Source organism: Budorcas taxicolor, chromosome 4 (assembly GCF_023091745.1).
Source record: "Budorcas taxicolor isolate Tak-1 chromosome 4, Takin1.1, whole genome shotgun sequence".
NCBI lineage: Eukaryota > Metazoa > Chordata > Mammalia > Artiodactyla > Bovidae > Budorcas > Budorcas taxicolor.
Genome location: NC_068913.1, coordinates 67,334,602 through 67,352,935, shown reverse-complemented (window position 1 = coordinate 67,352,935; position 18,334 = coordinate 67,334,602). Strand labels below are relative to the sequence as shown.

The 18,334-nt window shown below is 53.8% G+C and overlaps 1 protein-coding gene across 1 annotated transcript in view; it reads left to right on the top strand.

Annotated features, from left to right (window-relative positions):
- MINDY4 (MINDY lysine 48 deubiquitinase 4) overlaps window positions 1-17,019 on the top strand; it is a 118,537-nt gene extending 101,518 nt beyond the window's left edge. Inside the window, exons 16-18 of the mRNA XM_052638884.1 lie at window positions 4,901-5,081; window positions 5,661-5,733; window positions 16,609-17,019. Coding sequence (XP_052494844.1) covers window positions 4,901-5,081; window positions 5,661-5,733; window positions 16,609-16,657 — 303 coding nt within the window. The 3' untranslated portion in view covers window positions 16,658-17,019. The remainder of the gene's footprint in view (window positions 1-4,900; window positions 5,082-5,660; window positions 5,734-16,608) is intronic.
- Window positions 17,020-18,334: the final 1,315 nt, after the last annotated feature.

The following is an 18,334-nucleotide window of genomic DNA, read 5'->3' as shown; positions in this document are numbered from 1 at the left end:
CGTGGCCCATGGACGCACCAGGCACCCTAGCCTTGGACCCTGTGTGGGCTCTGCAGGCATTCACCCGAAATTCCATGGGCTGAGAGGTAACCTTGACCAGGCTCACAGAATCCCAAGGCTTACTAGGAGCCCTGATCTCACTTTTGTGTGGAGGGTGTTAGTCAAAATGTAAACTATTTTCCTTTGGTCTGTTAGGGGTAATTGAGAGGAACATCAGTTGGGCATCATCCTTTCCTTGGAGTAAAATGCTGATTGTAAAAATTCAGATCCTACAATGATCCGAATCCTCAAATCCACATGGAACTCCCACCCCAGCCCCCACTGTTTGTTTGATTGGAGATGGGTGCTCTCTCTCCCTGAAACAAGGGGTGGTTTGCTCCTCTGCCTTGGGACAGCAGCCTTGCTAAAGAAGGAACCCTGGGCCTCTCTCCTTCTGCCCAGAGCTCTCTGAGGACCAGGCGTCTGAAGGAGAGGGTGGAGGCCTGGCAGTTGACCAGAGTGCTTTCATCTCCTGTAACTCCACCCTCCATCCTTTTGGTTCTGAGTTCCCCAGAGAATTCATGATTAGCCACATCAAACAGAAGGAATCCAAGGAGGTTTAGCATGCAGGCCCAGACCTGGACCCAGAGCTAGGGGCCCCACTCAGCCTGGCCTGGTCTTTTTCCACCAGGCAGCGCAGATGTTGTTATGGGGAAGATCTGGTGTTTGGAGCAACCTAAAAATGATGTCCACAGCAAAGCTGTTCTGATAAGGCTGAAGCCTTTCTTTCATGTAGATGGCAGAGCCAGGCCTGCCTTCACTCACAGCCCATCCCCAGGCTTCTCAGTGCAGCCTCTGGCTGGGAGCCAGAGTTCTGGGCCCTCACGAGTCTGTGGGGGGTGATAGGTCCTGTCAGGTGACCCACACTCCTCCTGTGCCCTGGGAGAAGAGAGGCAACTCTGGGCCAAAAAATGCACCCCTGCCATAAGTAACAAGCCCCTACGCTTCTCACTCCAGCCTGGCTGTGTCCTATGGAACCTAATTTGTTCTCCATGACCAACTGGACTGGCCTTGCCCATCTGACTTCCCCTTACTCCCTCCATTCCCAGGTTCAATGTGAAGGCTAGGCTGCACTGGGAAGACCAGCTCCTCCTGGCTCCCGGTGGCCGTGGTGATGGGGGACTGACCGGCCAGGGAGGAAAGCACGGCACAGGGAATTTCACTTAAGGGCTTCCCCATGACCTGTGAGTCACGTTCACTGCTTGCCTTCATGGAGGGACCTGGGCAAAGACTGAGCTTGGCAGGGAGAGATCTACAAGCGCCACCCTTCTCCCCTTTGTCCAGCTCCACAAACAGCACCATCTGCCCAGTTACTTGAACCAAGGGTGCATCCAGTCCATCAGGAGGTCACGGGGTGCCCACCCTAAGTTGTTTCTCAAGTCCTCTTTCAACCCTGTCCGAGCCACCAGCCTCAGTGTTCTGAACACCTGTGTCAGCCCAGCTGGCCTCTGGCTCCTGTCCCCACCTCCTTCCAATCGGGCTCCTTCTCTGAAGCCAGTGTGATCTTTAAAACAGTAGATTTATCACATTATTCCATTGCTTAACAGCCTTCCATGGGTTCCCAGTCCTCTGAAACTGTTATGGGATGAATGGCGTCTTCTCCCCAATCCTCAACGGAGCACTAATTTGTTGAAGTCCTAGCTGGCAGTACCTTGGAATGTGACTATGCTTGGAGATAGGGTCATCAAAGAGGTAGCAAAGGGGAAAGAAGTCCGATGGTTGGGCCCAAATCCAGCTGACCGGTGGTGTCCTTATAAGAAGAGGTTGGGACACGGGCACACACTGAGGGCAGACCACTTGAAAACACAGGGAGAAGCTGTCCATCTTCATGCCAAGCAGAGGGGCCTCAGAAGAGACCAACCCCATTGACATCTTGACCTGGGACCACCAGCCTTCAGAATTGTGAGAAAATTAATTTCTGTTGTCTGAGCTGCTCAGTCTATGGAACTTTGTTACGCAGCTCTAGCAAACTAATAGAGACTATATAGTCCAGACCTTCCCTTGATCCATAAGGCCCTACATCCCGTCCCTGCTTTTCCTACCCTTCGTGTTTTGACTTCACTGTCACTTCTAAGAGGAAGCCTTTCCTAACCTCATCACTCTTATCTCAGCAGAGGTCTCCTCTTGTGGTCCCCTGCCCACCTTGTCATTCTCCATCACAAGAATCTTAGTTCTTTCCTTCACAGGCCTCCTCTTGGTTTTACATATCCCATTTCATTGCTTTTGAGATGCAAACTTGCCCTACATATGAACACTTCGGAGATTTTGATGTATAGTGTCCGGCTTTAATTGCCAGCTTGCGTTCTTTCTTAGTGACATACAACTAATGGTGACTCTGACGGCGCCTTAGTTTCAGTGACAGGTGGTGCGAATGTGTCTGTGGTTATTTGTTTACTATCTCCACCTCATTCATGGGTAGCCCTGCAGGGGCAGGCTGTTCTGGGGTCCTTCAACACTGATGCCTGGGACTGAGGTATAAGTCACGTTGAAAGGATGCGATCCTTGGAGATGGCGGACTGTCACTTTGCCTGAAGTCAAATGTTGGTCCTTTTAGATTAGGGATTTAAAGCTGGCAGTCCGTGAACAGGTTGGTGGCGTTCACACACCTCTGCATGCAAAAGATGCAAGAATCCATTCAAAAATACAAGTTGACCCTTGAGCCACTCAGGGGTTAATGTACATATAATTCGTCATAGGGCCTCCATATCCGCCATTCCTCTGCATCCAGAGTCAAACCGGCCATGTAACACTGTAGTAGTTACTATCGAAAAATACCCGTGTATGAGTGGACCCACACGGCTCAAGCCCACGTTGTTCAAGGGTCAACTGTAATCCCTAATGATTGTGCTGCACGTTCACTCACTAGGAGAAAGCCTGGGGCTGTGCCGGGGGACGGGAAATGTGCCCCCACCCTCCTTCCTCGCCCCAGGCCTTTGGTCAGCTACCCTAGAATCCACAGGAAGCGAATTTCGTCTTTGGAAAAAAGTCACCCAATTGGAAGGGGCTCCTGAAAGAGAAAACTCATTTATAAATTCCCCGGGCAGCTTTTTTTGCCCTTAATCTTTTGACCATTGCTTAGATGGCAAGCTGCCCTTTTGTCCCTCTGCTGGAAAATTCAAGGTGGCTGATTCTGCAGACGCCGGTTCCTGGCAGGCTGCACAGCACTTTTTCTTGCAGTGAGTGAGCACTGGCTTCCCAGTCTGCAGGGCTCCCTGTTCGAGGTGATGCCCTCACCAGAAAAGCCTCTTTTAACTGGAACGGAAGCCAAATTTGCAGTGGGCTTTAGGCACGTCCAGCCACGTCCCTTAAGACAACGAATTCCCTGCCCCCCTCACCAAGGAGGGAGCTCTGTAGTCACACTTTACTGTTCCCAGGGGGCTGGGGTCAGGGCCAAGTAGGGAGTGGGCAGGGTGCTTGGATAATGAGAAAGTGAAGACTTCGTGAAGTTCACCCTGCTACCCTCTGTTGAAGGTTCACAAGCAAGCATTTCCCCAGAGCACAGCCTCTCTGGCCGAGACATGCCAGCTCCAGGTGGGCTATGGGAGGCCCAGTGTTCTGGGACGGGCCCCGGAGAAAGTATGCCCATCTCCCCACTGGAAAAATAATTCCCATTCTTTCCTTAATCCACAGGCTGCGGCTGTAAATACCTGAGTGTGCAAACATCTCCCCGGGGCTGGTGGGGATTAGGCCGAATCAAGCCTGGCCCACTGCATGTACAGGACTGAAGCAGCCAGGGCCCGGGGTTGGGAATCACAGGTGACAGGGAGAGAGCGTGTCGAAGTCTGGCCACCAAGGGGCAGGCCAGCCATGCATCTGAGTTGGGGGCGGTGGCCGGGCCTTGCCTCTCCCCTTCGCAGATCCAACAACAGGAGGGCCCTGATGTTGATCCCAGGCATCTGCCTTGCCCGCAGCACTCCTCCACCATGAAGGTCCTCTGCTGGGGACTTTCCAAAGGACTTCCTCCTCAGGAACTTCCACCATTATTCTCCCCTTCCCTGCTTTTCCCTGATGGCTGCTGTTCCCTGAAGGTCTCTGGACATTTGTCCTGGCATCACCCATTGATGCTCACCCAGAGGCCCTCCTTCCCTTCTCCCCCTGGCTCCAGCTCCACCTGTCTTCAAGCTAAATTCTTAGCTCATGTTCCATTTCAATCACCAGGACCTTCGGTTATCAAACATTTGCTTATGTCGACTGATACTCCCTGCACGGCTGCTAAGGGTATATAGTCCATGCAAGAGGCAGGCAGACACGCTGTCGTAGGGCAGAGGGATGCGCTGTGGCAGAGGAGGGTGGGTACTTGATACCTAGTTCCTATCCTCACCCTGGGAGCCAGAAGGGGGACATGATGAGTGCTCTCTGACTGGGTCGTCCGGATGATGCGGGACCTGAAGGAGAAGGGAGGTGTACTCATGGACAGGGCGCAGGCATGAGGCTTGCCCTGCTGGATTAGTTTGAGGACTGGTGAGAGGCCCTGTGTTGCTGCGGCTGGGGAAGGGAAGGTATAGGAAGAGCCGGTTAGGAGGTCATTGATGGGGGCAGAGGGGCTGTACATGCAGGGGCCTTCAGTGGCAGGATGGGCAGCACCACATGCCAGCTTGCTGCTGGAGATGAGGGGAGGGTGACGCCTGCCTTTCAGGCTGGGGTATCTCCCTATGACTGTCTGTGGGGCAAAGGCCCTGGGAGTGCTGGGCTCAGTGGGCAGGGACTGCCCTGTATCAGTGAGCAGCATACACAGGCTGGGATCCCCCACAGGGCCTCGCTGAGGTCAGCCCAGGTCTGGGGTTGGACAGAAGATGCGCCAACCTGCTTCCCTGGGTGGCACGTTGCAGGTATCTCCATCTGCTCCCTGTCCCTTGTCCAGGTGGGCTGCTTCCTGAAGACCCCGAGGTTCCCCATCTGGGTGGTGTGCAGTGAGAGCCATTTCAGCGTCCTCTTCAGCCAGCAGCTCGAGCTGCTGCGAGATTGGAGGACCGAGCGGCTCTTCGACCTGTACTACTACGATGGCCTGGCCAGCCAGCGGGAGCAGATCCGGCTGACTATCGGTGCGCTACCTCCCCACCCATCCTGTGCGACCGGGGAGCCTTCAGACTGGTCGGGGACGCCGGCCTTAGCACGCCCACTCAGGGCAGGCAGAGAACAATGCAGACTCGACTGTTGGCACTGGGGGATCAGAGGGCGAGTAAGAGCAGGGCCTCCTGCAGGAGGGGGCCAGCACTGGGCCTTGAGAAACAGTGGGCTTAAAGGCTGGAAGGTGCGGTGGAGGCTACATAGGAAAGAGCATCATGTCAGCAAGTTTGGGATTTTATTCTCCAGGCAGAGGGGAGCCAGGGAAGGTTCTGGAGCAAGGGGAGTGATGGGATGAGATGTTTTTGGAAAGAACTATTCTGGTAGCTGAAGTGGAGCAGGAGGGTGGGGTAGAGACTGGAGATGGGAAGCCAGTGAGTAGGTTCTGTGGTATCTGGGTCAGAGCTGACGGGCAGGAACCAGGGAGGGTCCAAATGAGAGAAGAGCGGTAGCTGCCTGAGAAGTCAGGTTCGAGGAGTAGGGTTGTTGATGCTGACCTCGGGTGAGCCTGGGCCTGGCTGATGACCGTGTGCCTCTCTCTCTCCCTTCCTCCCCAGACACCACCCAGACCGTCCCTGAGGACAGAGACAACAGCCTCGTCCCTCCCCTTGAGCTCTGCATCAGAACCAAGTGAGTCAGGCGCATCTCTGACTTCGAAGCCTTGCCTGAGTGGTGGTGGAAGGGTGGGGGGTGGGGTGCAGCAGTGGTGGGGGGTGGCCTATAGGAAGGAGAATGAGGTTCCTGGATTGTCCCCACCTAGGAGGGGTGTGTGTGATGGGAAACGGAGGACCCCCGCAGACTGGAAAGACTCAACGCTTGGGGCTGGTTCATATGTGGCATTTTGTGGTCACTGGAGCCCAGGGAGAAGCGTGTGATTTGTGAGATGACGTGTCTTCAGACAGCTTGTTAAAATGCCCCGTGTCAGGTGGTGGGGGTGGTGAGTTGGTGCCTCTTGAGACCCCTCCTCATTCAAGGCAGCAGCTGCCAGATGTGATGAGTACTGTTAGGCCCAAAGGAGGAAGAACAGGTGAGGTTACCTGGTGGTGTCGGGGGTGGGGCAGTGGGGCGCTTGAATAGTATCAGAAGCGAGGAGGACCCGGCCGGGCCAGGGTGTGCTCAGCCACGGCCTCCTGGAGCAGCGACGCCTCTGCGTCGGGGAGGGGCGGCCCCGGACCTTCTGCTGGTGCAGGTGGAGCCCTCTGAACACCCAGTGGAGGCACCCTGGGGCCTCCAAGGCAGTGGGGGTCCTCCAGTCCTCTCACCCGACCCTGGGTCTCTAGGGGGCCTGAGGATCAGGCCAGGCGACTCCTTGACTCAGGAGTTCTCTGACCAGGCCCAGAGCTGGGGTGGCACTCAGTGGCGGGGAGGCAGGGGGAATTGCCAGCGCTCAGGCTGACCCTTCGCAGAGCCTCTGGGCGGTGACTCAGAGGCCTCAGGGTGCCATGGGACGGGCAGGCCGGGAGGGAGGAGACCCGGCTTCCAGCAGGGGAGCGGGAGAACTTGCCAGCATGGGTCCCAGAGTTTGGATCCCGGCCTTGCCGCTTTCTGTCATTGAGCCATCGGACTTCTGTCTGTGCCTCACTTTGTCGTCTGTAAAGTGGGGTTGCTGGCTCACACGGCTGTCATGAAGAGTACCCAGGACATCACCAAGTGCCTTGCACAGCCCTGGTTATTATTGTCTCAGCCGCTCACGACTCCCAGTGACCTTGGGCGGAACCTCTGTTTTCCTGTTTGTGAAGTGGTGGCGGTTGGGGTGGAGGATGTGGGCCATGTCTGGGGCCCTGCATCTCTGACCGCCTGAGATCCAGGGGGCTCACCAGGAGCCTAGGGCTGCTGCCCAGCCACCCACAGGCCAGTGAGCCCTTGAATGGAGCCAAGGAGAGAAAGTAGGCTCTACAAACACAGGAAGGGACGTAGAGGAGGTGTGGGGACATCTGCCTGTCCCCCATTCGTGTGTCCATCTGTTCATCCATCCACCTGCCTGCCCACCGGGCCGGGGTGGAGCATTCCTGTGGGGTCATGTGCCGGCGTTTCTTTCGTCGGGAGGATTAAAGGCACACGCAGCCCGCTTTCCTTTCATGTACAAAGGGCCACTCATTCAGAGTGATGAGAGACGGGCAGCAGCGGGGGAAGGAGGTGACACCGACCTTGGCGCCTCCTGCAGGACAGGGTGGGGGCCGCTGGGCATCCTTCCTGCAGGAGGGTCTGCCCAGCGGGGCTCCGGACCACGCCCTGGACACAGACTCTGCCCACCTCCAAACCCCTGGGCCCTTTCTCTGAAGGCCTCTGCAGGAAAGTCTGTCTCTGCAGCCCCCCTGGTGGCCCACTGCCCGAGCCTCTCCACTGGCCCTCTCTGGAGTAACTCTTCCTTTCCTGAGAATGCTTCTGCTGCAGAACTCGGCTCACCAGGTGTCTCCCAGGGGTCCAGGGACTGGGCTTTGTAGACTCAGCCCTGAGTGACAAGTGCTTGAGAATGACTTGGGGCTCTGGTTAGTCCAGAGACATCCAAGTGTGAACGTGGGCCTGAGTCTCCTCTCCGTCTTCTGTCAGCTATCTCTCCTCCTAGGACCTACCCCTGTTCCAGGGTGGGGCCACGAGCCCTGAAATGAACCAGTGAAATGACGGCATGTGAAATGATCTGGAGAGGCTGCCCTGAGCCCTTGGCCCGGGGCAGGCGGTCCAGGCTGAGTCCCTGCCCCGCCCTCGTCCGTCCCTGCTCACTGTCACGGGAGCAGCCTGGGCCAGACTGAGTCCTGGCATCTCCTCCAGCAGAGCTCCTTAGTGCTTGTCACAGATAGGAAATTGTCATATGTGGGCAACACGCAGGGTTTGGGACAACTGGCCTGGGCTCCTGGTTGGCCCAGACTCCACACAGTTCCCTGATGGCTGAGGGGATCAATGGTCCAGCATATCTGTGTTTGTCCCCTCACAGGGAACGTTTGCTCTAGAGTGTGGTCCCCAGGCTTCAGTGGGCCTCCCCTGGAGGGGCGTGGTTAAACACAAATCCCACATCCCCCCACCCTCATCTCCAAGCTTCTGATTCAGTCTGTTTGGGATGTGGCCTGAGAACCTACATTTCTCAAGTACCCAGAGGCTGTAGGTGCCACTGTCCTAGGGCGGCTCTTTGAGAACTGATGCTCTGGTGGCTGGTGGGGGTGATGTCCACCTCCCCCTCACCCTCCCTGGCTGCCTGGTGAGGGTCAGACATCAAATGAGATGCTGAGCCTCCAGCGTCTGGCCTGCTATGACACACTGGCCCTGAGGTACTTCCTTCCTGGCTCTGCTGGCTGCGCCCTGCCCCCCCAGGTCTGAGTGCTGTACCCCCTGTGTGGACTTTGCTGAGACCAGTTCAACATCTCCCATCACTTGCTCTACCCTGATGGGTCCTTCTGGGTAGTTAACATGGCACAAGTTTTCCCAGCATCTTTCCCGGAAAGCTGAGTGGGTGAGTGAGTAGAGGGAATGCGGGATTTTTCCCCCTGTGTACCCATCAGATAACATACCACTGTAATGGGAAACAGCAGGCCCGGCCTCCTGGAATCCTGTTCCAAGGGGTTGGATTACAAAGGCTTTGCATTTTGTTTTCATCCCAGATTCTCAAACAGCTCAAAGGGAAAAACTTGGGAAAGTGGCCTTCAAGGTCAGCAAGACCCGCTAGAGCTGGGGCCCGGTCTCTTGGGGGATAGGTGCCGCTGCCTTGACAGGAAGCACGTATGGCCCAAGCTCAGGTCCTTTCCAAGGCCAGTTAGAGTCCAAGCACCTGCTGAAAGACAGCGAGCTCTCACAGCAGCATAGACCAACTTGAGGGCAGGTGGGATTTCTCCATCATCACTCCAACCTCATGAAACTTCTGGACTTGACTCTATGCAAGAAACAGCTGGATGAGACTTGCATCTTGCTCTCAGAGTTCACAAACGGACAGAAGTCAAGTTCAGAATCAACTCTGTGGAATCCAGGAAGAGACGCACTGCCCACCCTCAGACTCAGCTCTTGTGGCCCCGTAAGAGCCTCTGACACTCACACTAATCTGCACGAGGCACGCCACATGCCTGGCCATCTGGCAGCCTGCTTGGATCCACAGAAAGGCCCTTGGACAACATCTGACATGGCCCTTCCTTCTACGGACAGGGTTCTCTAGGGTTGGGGTCTGGCCCCAGGCCACACCCCGAGTCAAGAGCAGTGCAGAGCCTGGAGCTTAGGCCCATGCTGTCCCAGCCCAGTGGAAGGTCACTGAACGGGCAGGGTGACTTCCCGCCACCTGGCTTTGTTGCCATGGTGACATTGCACAAGACCAGACTGCCAGACTTTGGAGAAGAGCATCCTAAATGGAACCCACCCGAGGTTCCGGACCACCTCCACTCTCTAGTGTAACACATGCCTCGACCTCAGAGAAGCTCCTGTTACCTTTGCTTGTGTCTGTCCCCTACCTTCCTCCCTCCTCTGTTCTCTAACCATCTCAGCAAAAAAAAAAAAAAAAAAGAAGCCTGATTTATGGTCATTTCCAAACAAGGCACACACAGTAACCTCTCTCAAGCTTCCAGCCTCAGTAGAATGGGGGAGAGAAAATGAAACGGTTGTCAACAGGCCAGAGAAAAGAGGAAAGAACTCATAACTGGGGCCTGGGGCTGGGCCACAGATGTTTCTGTTTGGAGGATCAGACGAAAAATGGAAAATGTAATTTCAGCTGGGACGGTGCCTTTGAGGGGCTGTAGCTGAGCACCCACCTCCCTCTGCTGCTTCCCCGGCCTGAAGAATCTCTGCAAACACCCTTCTTGCCTCGGTGCCATCTTCACAGTGCCTCTCACCTGCTGAGGGAGGGTTCCCTGAGTGCTCCTGCCGCCCAGCCCCTCTCTTCTGAGTCCCCTCCCTGCAGCCCACAGGCACAACTGCCCGTGGTGTTCCTTGTTCATGGAATATGCGACACCATGATGCACAGCATTGAACGGGAGTCTGGAGACCCCAGTTGAGTCCTGGCTCTGCTACCGTCACGTGGCGTGACTTCCAGGTCTGGCTCAGTCTGGACCTCCACTTCCCATCTGTCGACTGGGTATAATGGTGCCTTCCCTGAGCTGTTGTGAGGTTGAGAGAAAGCATTCCCTTTCCTTTGGAGACCTTGGGGGACTCACACGCGAGGTTGGCCGAGGATGTGTGGGGAGGAGACAGAAGGGAAGGGAGGGGAGGTGGGCCTTCTCAATGCCCACTGGGGTCAAAGGAGAAGGGGAGTGCAGTGTGAAGACTCAGGTTTTCCTGCTGGTGCCCCAGCTTGAGCAGGGGTAGCAGGGATAGTGGGTGTGCAGGGGGTGTGGCCGCTCAGCAGCACCCCTGGGAGCCCAGCCCTGAGCCAGCGGTCACGGAGGGGATGGAGGCAAGTGAGACCAGCTCTGCGCGTTAGGGGCTCACAGTCTAGCAGGAGAGGGAGACCGCACGACAGTATGGTGGGGGGAGCCTGACAGCAGTTCTGAGGAAGGATACTTCTGGACGGAGGGGTCCTAGAGCTCACCCTGAAGGATGCGGGCTGGGCAGGGAGGATGGTCATTGCAGGTGGAGGTGCTGCGGGAACACCAGTGGGCTCTTGTCTAACACTCGACTGCCCGGGGAGACACAGGTGCTGACGGCGCAAAGGACTTTACTGGGAGGGCGCCCGGGCGGAGAGCAGCAGGGTAAGGGAGCCCAGGGGAGCTGCTCTGCCCATGGCTCACAGCCTCGGGTCTTATGGGGATGGGATTGGCTTCCGGGTGGTCTCTGGGCAATCGTTCTGACTCAGGGTCCTTGCTGCTGAAGCACGCGTTGCTCAGCCAAGATGGATGCCAGTGAAAAGGATTCTGGGAGGTGGTTGGGCATGTGGCGTCTCCTTTCCACCTTTTCCTGAACTCTTCAGTTTGATGGTAGCTTGTTCCATGTTCCTTACCAGGATCTCCTGTCGTAAAATAACTCACGCGATTGGTTCCTATGGTTCCTGGCCAGGGTGGGTGGTTTCAGTCTGTATATTCCCCTAACAGAGGGCGCAGCCCTGGCCAGGCTCTCAGGTGAGAGGCAGCCCGTGGGGCTCACCCTCTAGCTGCTCTGGCTGCCAGCAGCTGGCACCTAGGATGGGATGCTGGCACACTGGATACTTGTCTGGAAATCCAAAGCGAGTGAGAGGAATTCTGGGGTGTAGCTCTACAGGTCAGCTCTGGTGGCTTTAAAAGCACGCCTGCTGTCTTCTCCTTGCTGGTACAGCAAGTCATCTTTTTTTCCTCTGAAATACATGAGTTCTGTCAGTGTTCAGAATCTGTGGAGGCAGGTCACTACTCCGTGATGGCTGCTGGAGAGGAAAGGGATTCAGTCGTGATCATGAGATGGGCCTGCCCATGACGCTGAGCGGACCTGAGCTCGGGACCACCGCATCTTCACTGAGCTCAACCCCTGAGCCAGTGGTCCTTGACTGGGGGCAATTTTTTTCTGCAGGGGATAATTGGCAACATCTGGGGACATTTTGGGTTGTCCTTGGTTGGGGGGAGGGTGTCAGATGTCATGCGGTGCACAAGACAGCCATCACAACAGAACTATCCAGCCCCGAATACCCACTGTGCCCACGCTGAGGAGCCCTGCTCTAAACTCTCACACCTTCAGCCTCCTTCTTCATAGCTGAGTGAGCTTTGATGCTGCCTGCCCACTCAGACGGAGAAGGCACCCCACTCCAGTACTCTTGCCTGGAAAATCCCATGGATGGAGGAGCCTGGTGGGCTGCAGTCCATGGGGTCGATAAGAGTCGGACACGACTGAGCGACTTCACTTTCACTTTTCACTTTCATGCATTGGAGAAGGAAATGGCAACCCACTCCAGTGTTCTTGCCTGGAGAATCCCAGGGACGGGGGAGCCTAGTGGGCTGCTGTCTATGGGGTCGCACAGAGTTGGATGTGACTGAAGCGACTTAGCAGTAGCAGCAGCAGCAGCCCACTCAGAAGCCACTCCATTTCACCCTTCCCTTTCTCTATCAGCCCCTGATTGCATGTTTAGAGTTCTGTTCATCCTTGTAATTGGCCCATAGACTTTCAGAACCATACCCCCTGGGGAACCATTCAACCCCTTCATAAACAGCATCCCAGCATTTCAGCTCTTTCGATTTTAAAACATGCTTTCCTGTTGTAGTTGTAGACTGCTTTCTTTCTGTGTTTCTACTGCTCTCCCTGCCTCAGCACCTGTTGGCCAGGGTGCGGTGGGTTGGTTACCTCTATGGAAAGCGTCAAAGCCAACATCAACCCCACAGCCTGACCTTAGGATTCAGTGACTGATTGGTGTGACATGGGCGTCTAGCAGCAGATGAGAGTGACTCACCCCTGCACTGAAGCCAAACTCTATTTTGTCAAATTGGGAGCTCAGAGGAGAAGCTCCTGTCGATATGGGGAGGGTGAGGCTGAGAGGGATGGAGAGGGATGAGGGAAGGGCGTTGGGGACCAGGCTAAGGGTGGATCTTATAGGGATACAGGAAGTCTGCTCTATTTCTGACTCTTCCCCTCATTCTCTCCATGACTGGAGGCAAGAATCCAAACTGGTCTTGGCAGTAGTTTCTCCTTTGCAAATCTGGGTCCCTGGTGCCTGTCTGGAGGCAGGCTGTGGGCAGGAATGTCGCTCCTTTCTCTGCCTTTCATCTGGGCATCTGGATTCAGGATGTTCTCCTAGTGTCTAAGGTTCTGGTAGGAGCTTTACCGAAGCTGATGCTCCTCTACAGGCTTCCCTGGTGGCTTAGTTGGCAACGAACCTGCCTGCAGTGCAGGAGATCCGTGTTTGATCCCTGAGTCAGTAAGATTCCCTGGAGTAGGGAATGGCAACCCACTCCAATATTCTTGCCTGGAAAATTCCATGGACAGAGGAGGCTGGTGGACTACAGTCCATGGGGTGGCAAAGAGTCAGACACGACTGAGTGACTAACACACATACACACGCTCCTCTGGAGTGGGCTGCCATTGCCTTCTCCACTACACATCTTAACAGAACAGTAAAAAGCTTTTAACGATGTGTTTCAAAACTGCAAAGATGATGGACAGAGAAAGCAAACTGAAAGCCTCCAGTTGCATGGTAGAATCAGTGAAGCTCTGCCTTGTGTGGCTGCAGCTGCCCAAGTGCTGTTAGCCCAGTAGGTCCACATACTCCCTTGCAACCTGTCATCACAACCCTTCTCAGCTTATCTTACCTCCAGAGCTTGCTCGGTTGTGGAAGTCAGAGCTCTATCCGTCTTCCCCACCAGCTGGACCTCTATTAGCTACCCTGAGACATCATCAGGGTCCTGTGCCAGTAGGGCAGGCCGTGGGCACTCAGGCAGTGGGCACTCAGGCAGTGGGCACTCTTCACCAAGGAGCAGCCTGACTCCTTCCGGGGCTGCTAAGTTGTCTCCAGACACTGTCCCAGTATCTCTCCTTTAAGCAGTGATGGATGCTCTGATGCATCAAATTAGCTCAACCCCAAAGCGTCTAATAGGTTCCTCTAGATCTATCTCAGTGCCAACAACACAGCACCTCAGGACACCGTCTAAAGCACTTGGGTACCAAAGAATCACTTAATCCACATTCCAATGGAACAGGTGATGCTGACCTTGTTGATGCACAAGACATGACTAATGATGAAGCAGAGGTTGGGTCCGTGGAGGAGCATGAGAGGTTATCCTGCATTTCTTATCGCAGGTTAGGCTTGGAATGGATCTTGTTAAGGTAGTTCTTCCAACAGTTACTCTTGGGAGAAACTCTCTTCTAGAAATGTTGGGGAGGGAGGTGGGAGGGGGGTTCATGTTTGGGAACACATGTAAGAATTAAAGATTTTAAAATTAAAAAAAAAAAATTTACGGATAATAAAAGAAAAAAAAAAAGATCAAAAAAAAAAAAAAAAAAGAAATGTGTACAAACTTTTTGCATATCCAGACCTGCTTCTGAGTATCTGAGACTGGAAGGATTCCAGGGACCAAATGGTTTGGGTGATGAAATGGTACTTCTCTTAGCCTTTTATGCAGGAAGAAAAGAACCAATTTGCCAAAAAACCATACAACCCCATTTTGGGTGCAATCATGCAGTATCCCAGGATACTACCAAATGACACTGAAGGGAACGCAGAGCTAGTTTTGGAGGGTTTCTTAAAATAGTTTAACATCCATGGCTGAGCAGCTATTCCATCATCCATAGCCTTTTATGCCAAGTGTTTTAACAAGAAGATGCATTCCAATGCTCATATTTGGACCAGATGAAAATTTCTTGAACTGTCACTTGACACGCATGACACAGGGCAGGGCTGTGCCTGGTGTCTAGACTATGACAGCCATTACATTCTTACTTTCCCTGGGGAGTTATGGAAGCCCTGGGCAAGGTGGAGGCCTCGGTGGAGCTAGGAGGAGAACACCACACCTTTCTATGGGAGCAAGAAGCGCAAAATTACACTTAAGATTTTTTTTTTCCTTCTCCAAATGACAAGAAATCTTTTTGCTCACTTGAAGGGAAATGGAATGATGTAAAGTGTGAAAAATCCTCCGTGAGGGTCGTACAGTCTTTACAGAGACCAAGAAGTTGCTGGTCATCGGGAGAAAAGTAGGTTGAAGAACAGAGCGAGTATGAATCCCCCTGCCTTTGCAAGGCTGTCCCTCTCAACTGGAAACTCAGAGACGTAGATGGGGTCCCGAAAGGCAGGCACAGTCATGAAGAAAGGCAAAGAGCAGAAGCCTGAGGAAGGAAGGAGAGAAATTCAGTGGGGTTCTAGGTTATTCATGAAGACGGAAAGTGCTGGCTTTATGGTGAACCACAACTAAAACTTCGTGGTGCTTCTAAGCACTCGGTTGGAAAATGCAACAGTCTTACTTTGAGAGAACCTGTTCACTCCCTTCTTGCTGCAGGTGCAATCTCAGGGACACAGACAGACCTCAGAGATGTTGTGGGTTCGTTCCAGGCCCATGCAGTAAAGCGAGTCGTGCCAGTTGTTGGTTTCCCAGTGCGTATGATGGTCGGGCTTACACTATCCTGTAGTCTGTCAAGTGTGCAATAGAATTATGTCTAAAAAACAACGTGCATATCTTAATTAGGAAATACTTTATTGCCAAAAGCGCTAAACATCATGATCGTCAATGAGTCATAATCTTTTGTAATAATGTCAGAGATCACTGATCATGGATAACTGTAACAAAGATAGTAATAATGAAACAGCTTGAACTGCAGAGTAAGCAAATGCTGTTGGAAAAATGGTGCTGATAACTTGTTCGATGCAAGGTTGCCATAAACCTTCGATTTGTAAACAAACAAACAAACAAAAACCCCCACAGTATCTGCAAAGTGCAATAAAGAAAAGCTCAATAAAATGAGGTCTGCTTGTATTGGGCTTTCCAATGCAGATGTACAATTAAAGTAAGAAAAGTGTCCCATTCTTCCCTCTCTGTGACAATTTCAATTTTGACTTGTAAAACTTTAGGTTTTGAAAATGTCTACTCCCTAAACCCCACACCCTGGGAAACATTTCAAAACTCCAGCCTCAAACTCCATGTTCTAGCACTGCTATTGAGGTATGCAACATCTGTTTCCTGGTTTGTATAATGTTAGGATGTACGTTTGTGTATAATGCACCCAATGCCAGAGTTTTCCGAAATATTCCACCTGCTATAAATGTGATCCCTCTCAGTCCTTTATAGAAAACTAATTCCATGTATTAATATTAAAATTAAGTGCTGGTCTTTCCTATAATAACTTTAATTTGGGAATTAAACTATTATTAAATTATATCTAATTCTGCTGAAGTGTGAGTTGCTCAGTTGTGTCCGACTCATTGCAATCCCGTGGACTGTAGCCTGCCAGGCTCCCCTGTCCAAGGGATTCTCCAGGCAAGAATACTGGAGTGGGTTGCCATTTCCTTCTCCAGGGGATCTTCCCAATCCAGGGATCAAACCCGAGTCTCGTTCATTGTGGGCAGATTCTTTACATTTGATCCACCAGGGAAGCCCTGTCTAACTCTGGACTCCTATTTAATTATACTCACTGCTTCTTAAGGCTTCCTAAAGTAATTTTTTGAAAATGCAAACCTGTGTTTTACTGAACTGCTCACAGCACTTCATTAACTTCTTGTGGTTTTTAGAGCAAAGGCCAGAATTCTTGCGAATTCTCCTAGGTCCTGTATGGTGCCGCCTCTGCGGGCTCCCTTTGCCCCCTGCCTGCCTTTCTGGGCTCCGGCGACTGGACCCCCTTCCATGCCTTGAAACCTCCAGGATTTCTCCATATCTGGGTCTTCCCATGTGCCTTTAAAGTGCCACCATCCAGCCCCCCCACAAAGAGTGGCTGGACTCAGATGTGTGTAGATCAGTTGGCTTGTTGAGGGGTTTTGGGTGCGTTTGTCTTATAGGGACCTGGTGTGTAGGTTTGTCTGTGTGTGTGGAAGGGTGACGTGGACATGATGAAACTTGAAATCCTCGAAGCCCTGGAGATGGGAGATCAGGTGAGTGAGGACAAGAGATGGTTCCTCTGTGGCCCCGAAGCTCTAACTCTCTGTCCCTCTGTTCTTAGGTGGAAGGGGGCATCAGTGAACTGGAACGGCTCGGAACCCATCCTGTGACCCTCTGTGGGGATGAGCCTCATGGCTCCAGTGCTCATTATTAGGGGTGATGGCGGAGCTCCCAGGCCTCAGGGACATGTCTGGGCCAGCACCTGAACCAGCGCTGCCGCAGAAGCATCCGAAACCTCCCTGCCTCTTCTGTGAAGGGCCTGCCAGGGAGTGGCTTGGGCCCAGCGCGCTGCTGTGTGGCCCCTCCCAGCAGAGCTGTGACTGCCCGGGGAGGCTGGTGGGGCCCCTGCTGCCTTTTCTCTGCATCCTGCCCTTGCTCTCTGCTGGGCCATCCCCTCGTCCAGCCTCTGATGTGGGCAGCTGAGGGATCCAGGGCACTCATTATTTCTGACAGTTGGCTTCTATAAACCAGGAGTCGGATCTGTGCTGAGGGCCAGTCTCATTTGTTCTGTTGCTGCAAAGGAAGCATGAGTTTGCGAGGTTTATAGCTCGGGGGGATGGTGACTGGTGGAGGGGGCCAGAACCCTGGAGACCTGTGGGCTCAGTCATCACCCAGTAAGGGTCTCTATGTGAGCCATACCCTGTGGCCCAGAGGTGTCCCTGGCTGGGCTTATGGTCTGGCCTGCCTTCTTTTGATCAGCCCCATGTCTGAGGCACCAAGCTCCATAAGCTGTGCTGACCAGGAGTAACTCAGGTCCCCTAGGATCCCATCTCAGGGCTGACCTCGATGCCTGCGAGGCCCCATGAGGACGGGCACCCACATCCGGAGGGTATGGCCAAACAGGTACGGGGGAGAGAACCTTCTAGGGAGGGACCTTTTGGCGCCGGAGGACAGTAAGCTGACGATGAGAAGAGGGACTAGGTGTGGTCCCTTGTGTGACTGCAGTGGGGCATGTGTGGAGAAAACCGGCTGAAAGGTGGGTGGGCAGAGCCCATGGAGACCCTCACACTCCAGACTGAGGGTAGAGTAGGTGGGGAGGGTAGAGCACGGGGGAACGGGGAAGACTCCATAGTCACCCGTGAAGAGAAAATTGTACTTGGAGCCTCCTTCATCCCAATAATTTACATCCACGGATTCCAAACAGGAGCACGAGCAAGCATAGAAATGAAATGGGAGGCTGGTGAAGGAGACCCGACAGAGTTTTGTCAAAAACGGAAGCTATGGACCCCTCTGCAGTGGCTCACAACGGTGGACTGGGCGAGGGCACCCAGAAGTAGAACATGGCCTCCAGGAACCTCTGTCACCTGGCTGTCCACGTGGGAGTCAGGAGCAGCATCATGGAAGAGGCCCCCCCACCCCCAGCCCACACACACCTGGCTGTGCCCCTCAAGTGCTTGGCTGGGATTCTGAGTGGGGCCTGCAGAGGAGAGTGTTCACACTCAAGGACCAGGCACGCGCTCCCCCCACACTGCCCTGACCCAGGGAGAATTGTAGACACTGGATGGCGGCCACTCTCCAGCTTCCATGTCCCCCCCTTAAGGCTCAGGACACAAAGAGCTTGGGGGTTTTGCTCCCCCTGCAGTGCTGGCTGAAAGGAGACCCCCCCTTCTCTTTAAGGGCCAAGCATACAACAGGCAAAGCTGGCGTTTGGTGGTGACCACTAAAAAGCCTGGCTAGTGCTTTCGTGGGCTGGGTAAAAGCAGTGGCGGGACTATGGGTCTTTGGGGAGCAGCAAGTAGGAGCCGGGAGGGAAGTGAGAAGCCAGGAGTGCATTGTCCCGGCTGTGC